The sequence below is a fragment of the Salvelinus sp. IW2-2015 genome, linkage group LG18 (genome assembly GCF_002910315.2).
Source record: "Salvelinus sp. IW2-2015 linkage group LG18, ASM291031v2, whole genome shotgun sequence".
Taxonomy (NCBI): domain Eukaryota; kingdom Metazoa; phylum Chordata; class Actinopteri; order Salmoniformes; family Salmonidae; genus Salvelinus; species Salvelinus sp. IW2-2015.
The window spans coordinates 55,307,778-55,313,100 of record NC_036858.1 but is presented as its reverse complement, the minus strand read 5'-3'; the positions used below and the strand labels follow the sequence as shown (position 1 = coordinate 55,313,100).

At 44.2% G+C, this 5,323-nt stretch overlaps 1 protein-coding gene across 2 annotated transcripts in view; it reads right to left on the bottom strand.

The window, feature by feature from the left end:
• Positions 1-3,734: 3,734 nt before the first annotated feature.
• Positions 3,735-5,323, bottom strand: part of arl3b (ADP ribosylation factor like GTPase 3b) — a 25,852-nt gene continuing 24,263 nt past the window's right edge. For both annotated transcript variants that reach the window (XM_024008035.2, XM_024008036.3), the window contains exons 3-6: positions 4,696-4,812; positions 4,471-4,521; positions 4,178-4,363; positions 3,735-4,091 (exon numbers count right to left, since the gene is read on the bottom strand). In XM_024008035.2, coding sequence (XP_023863803.1) covers positions 4,044-4,091; positions 4,178-4,363; positions 4,471-4,521; positions 4,696-4,812 — 402 coding nt within the window. In that variant the 3' untranslated portion in view covers positions 3,735-4,043. The remainder of the gene's footprint in view (positions 4,092-4,177; positions 4,364-4,470; positions 4,522-4,695; positions 4,813-5,323) is intronic.

The window sequence follows — 5,323 nt, the reverse complement described above, 5'->3', positions numbered from 1 at the left end:
CCGACTGCGAGCCAGGCGTAATCGTCCCACATCTGTGCCCGACCTCACTAATGCTTGTGGCTCAATGGAAGCAAGTCCCCACAGCAACGTTCCAAAATSTAGTGGAAAGCCTTCCCAGAAGAGTAGAGGCTGTTATAGCAGCAAAGTGGGGACCAACTCCATATTAATGCCAATGATTTTGGAATGAGATGTTCAACGAGCAGGTGTCCACAGTTTTGGTCATGTAGTGTACTTAATTGTTACCCAGAAATGATTTGATATTGAGATAAAAACTGCTGCTCTGTGCTCAAATATGTCTTAATTTTTTAAAATGTAACTAGGCAAGAACAAATTCTTATTTACAATGACGGCCTACCAAAATGCCTCCTGCGATTAATAAAATAAATAAAATGTTAAAAAATATAGGACAAAACACACATCACGACAAGAGAGGCAACACAACACTACATAGAGACCTAASACAACAACATAGCAAGGTAMCAACACATGACAACACAGCATGGTAGCAACACATGACAACATGGCAGCAGCTCAACATGGCAGCAGCTCAACATGGTAGCAACAACATGGCAACAGCTCAACATGGTACAAACATTATTGGACACAGACAACAGCACAAAGGGCAAGAAGGTAGAGACAGCAATACATCAAGCAAAGCAGCCACAACTGCCAGTAAGAATATCCATGATTGAGACTTTGAATGAAGAGATGGAGATAAAACTGTCCAGTTTGAGTGTTTGTTGCAGCTCATTCCAGTCGCTAGCTGCAGCGAACTGAAAAGACAAGCGACCCAGGGATGTGTGTGCTTTGGGGACCTTTAACAGAATGTGACTGACGGGTGTTGTATGTGGAGGATGAGGGCTGCAGTAAATATCTCAYATAGGGGGGAGTGAGGCCTAAGAGGGTTTAAATAACCATCAACCAGTGGGTCTTGCGACAGGTATACAGAAATGACCAGCTTACATAGGAGTATAGAGTGCAGTGATGTGTTCTATAAGGAGTATTGGTGGCAAATCTGATGGCCGAATGGTAAAGAACAACTAGCTATTGTTGATGTAAATTGAMWAGAGCGGGGGCCTAGGATCGAGCCTTGGGGTACTCCCTTGGTGACAGGCAGTGGCTGAGACAGCAGATGTTCTGGCTTTATACACTGCACTCTTTGAGGTAGTTAGCAAACTAGGCCAAAGACCCCTCAGAGACACCAATACTCCTTAGCCGGCCCACAAGAATGGAATGGTCTACCGTATCCAAAGCTTTGGTCAAGTCAATAAAAATAGCAGCACAACATTGCTTAGAATCAAGGGCAATGGTGACATCATTGAGGAACTTTAAGGTTGCAGTGACACATCCATAACCTGAGCAGAAACCAGATTGCCTACCAGAGAGAATACTATAGACATCAAGAAAGCAAAAAAGATTTCCCAACACTTTTGATAAACAGGGCAAAATAGAAATAGGCCTGTAACAGTTTGGATCAGCTTGAACTCCCCCTTTAAAGTCACATTAGAAGGGGCGGGAGATGAGTKAATTATGGACAGGCAAGGAGGCATGGCTGAGTCAAATAGGAATCCTGACTTAATGAAGTGGTGATTAAAGAGCTCAGCCATGTGCTTCTTGTCAGTAACAACCACATTATCAACATTAACGGACATGGGCAGCAAATTACACCCTATTACCTATGTAGTGCACCACTTTTGACCAGGGCCCGAAGGGCTCTGGTCAAAAGTAGTGCACTGTGTAGGAAATAGGGTGCCATTTGGGACGTTCCCTCTCGGTCTGTGCCCAGAGATTTAAAGACATCTACACTTTGATCTTAACGTCGTAGCATAAAGATCTAGTTTAACAGACACTTTGATCCAAAGTCACATACAGTTAGCAGCATATATATTCAGATAGTGCCTGGCCCAAGTAGGAATCGAGAGTGTTTCACAATGGGTCTTTGTAAGAGCACAGAGACCTTTTATAGTCCCACAAGCCACAAGCCCTCAGAAWGCATCGCTCTCTCACACTCACACAGCTGGATGTCAGTGTTTTATGGCCAGTGTTCTCTCCCCTGTAGCAGATGCAACACCCTCACAACTATGTGCAGCAGGCCTGAACCAACCACGGCACAGCTGTGGTCTGACTAGTAGTTAAACATAGGCCTGTAGGAGTCGACTGTGGCGGAAGGCTGCCACACACACACAGAGGGAGCTGCCCCATTCAGGGGCCCAACCAGCTGGGCCTTTTCAATGTCAAAACCAGCTGACCCTACCTGTGTGAGGCGAGGTTGGTCTGTGACCCCACCTGTGTGTGTGAGACGCTAGTGTTTCGGAGATGTAAAGGGCTCTGGTGCGGGGTCTCTCCAAGGACTGGCAATGACAAGGGTATAGGCAGTGAAAATGTAAAGTGGTGTCCTCCATAGCTCATCACACAGAACTGTGTGTGTGTGTGTTGGCTGGGCCTCTTTATACTTCCACTACAGCCAGCTCAGAAAACAATGCAATTTTRCCCATCACATTTTATTCACGGACCTTCAATCCTTGGACAGATCACATTCAAGAATATCAAAAGGAAAAAGCTTTGTGTAAATGCCCTCTAAAACCCAAGACAATGAAACACTTGAGAAATACACTGTCATTTATCCCTGTTAAAATCTATCAYCACCAGTGGAGGCTGGTGGGAGGAGTTATAGGAGGACGGGCTCATTGTAATGGCTGGAATGGAATGTCCGGAACAGAGTCAAACATGTGGTTTCCATGTTTGATACCGTTCCAATTATTCCATTCCAGTCTGTCCTCCTATAGCTCCRCCCACCAGCCTCCACTGATCAACACATACATTACAGGTGTAATATATACTCTACTGCATGCCCATAACATAACATATGAATAGGGGCGGCAGGTAGCCTAGTGGTTAGAGCGTTAGACTTGTAACCGAAAGGTTGCAAGATCAAATTCCCGAGCTGACAAGGTAAAAATCTGTCCTTCTGCCCCTGAACAAGGCAGTTAACCCACTGTTCCTAGGCTGTCACTGAAAATAAGAATTTGTTCTTAACTGACCTGCCTAGTTAAATAAAGGTAAAATAAAAACATATATGGGGACAAGTTATATACAATTGATCCTCAAAATGTAGTCTTTTTCCATTTGATTTATTAGGTTTTGTCCAAAATGGCACACTATTCACTAGATAGGGCTCTACTCATATGGGCTGTGGTCYACTCTAGTTCATTATTTAGGGAACAGAGTGCCATTTCAGAGTTGCACTAGTGTTTTTTATTTATTTATACATATTTTTTTATACATATTAACACACGTAACCTTTTCACAGGGGAGTAAATCGCAGTATACAATGTTGCCCTGTCATCTAGTAAGAAACCGTAAACCACACACCGTATCCGTTATTTGTAAGCAAATTACCCTCTACTTACATAAATAGAGAATTACATAAATATACCCTACTTCCAACAGAACTGCAGCGAGAAAAGAGCTTGGAGCATTAATAAAAAACTGAGCAAACTGTACGAATAAGAAAAAATGTGGAAAGAGAGGAGAGAAAGAGATTGAATGAGAGGGAGAGAGAGGTAGTCTGGGTAACCAGTCTGTTTTGCTATTCATTCCACTCCTTGCCCACTCCTGTTATGCTTTGGCATACAGTTATGAACAAGGCTACAAGTGTGGAATATAAGACCAAAAGGGACTGGTACCCAGGCTAGCTAGAGAGGGACAGAGAGAAGAGCGAGGCTGGTGTTGTGGGTGAAGACAGTAGAAAGGCTGGAATGGTCTGGGCGGAATTTCTCTAACAGGGTGGAGGTCAAATATGGTTTAGGCTGGTGGGTCTCCTGGATGGGTTTCCTTCTTTGTACCCGCAAAATACAAATACTCAATTTGAAGAGCAACAATGGAAGTTGTAGTTCTAGCGAGAATTGTAGTTTAGTAAACAATGTGTAGTGACCAGCAAGGCAGTTAAAAACTTTCTTCAAGTCCATGTTTAGTGTGTTACATTCACAGGTACAACCCGTGCCTCCCAAAGGCTCAGGGGTGTGTGAAAACAGACATCTGTGCTACTTCTTCTTAGCATTGACACTCTTGCAGAGCCAGTTCATTCCGTCCTGAAAACAGATGGGAGGAAAATTACATAACAATCAACTTCCTGAATTGAAAACACAAATTGCCCCTAAACCCTGTTGCATCTCACCTGTACCCCCTCCCCGGTGAGGGCAGAGCAGGACTGGATCTGCCAGACGCGGTCCCGGATAGTGTGCAGGTTGAGTCCCTCAGCGATCTCAGAAGCTGGGGCAGCCGTCAGCAGGTCTTGCTTGTTGGCAAAGATCAGCACTGGAACCCCACTAAGCTTCTCCTCATCCAACAGCTCAGCCAGCTCCTAGAACACAAACACAAATCAGCATGGGATCCCAATATAAAATATGTATACGTAGAATGTGCACATTACACAGCCCACAAACATCACTGAAGAGAAAGAAAACTCACCTGTCCCGTCTCTTCAAATCTTTTTCTGTCCGCACTGTCGATGACATAAATCTGAAATACGGTAGTATCTCCATTCAAAATGATTAATCACACACTACTGGTGGTGTGTGTATGTGTATACACACACACACACACACACACACACACACACACACACACACACACACGTATATATAAATATAAAAGTCATACCTCCGTAAAGGAAGCTATGGTTGAGCCACTCACCAGCACGTCAGTGTTCTCAAAGTAGTTTCTCCAGTAGGGTCTGATCTTCCTCTGTCCCCCGATGTCCCACACATTCAACTTAAAACCCTGAGACTGAACACTCTTTATGTTGAAGCCCTGGAGAGAGAGGGGGGGGCTTGGGTTTAGAAGTGTTAGGGCTCTATTTTAACAAACCTAACGCAATGGTAAAACTAAGTGCTTGCAGCAGGGATGGGTTTCGCTGAATAAACAAGCTGTAGGTGTGACGAGGGCTTGGCCACTCAATGGCCAATCAAGMTGTTCCATGGCTTAACACTGGATGAGTTTCTCTCAAGTTCTGTAGGTTATTGACGACTAACATACTCTTTCACGGAATCATGGCTCTCTCCMGATATACCGTCACCGTCCATACAGCCAGCTGTGTTCTCAGTACACCGCGCAGACAGGAATAAAGAACTCTCCGGGATGAAGAAAGGCGGGAGTGAATGTTTCATGATTAACTACTCATGGTGTGATTGTGATAATGCACAGAAACTCAAGTCCTTTTGTTTACATGACCTAGAATACCTCACAATCAAATGGTGACCGTATTACCTCCCAAGGGAATTCTCTTCGGTTATAAATCACAGCCGTGTATATTCCCCCTCAA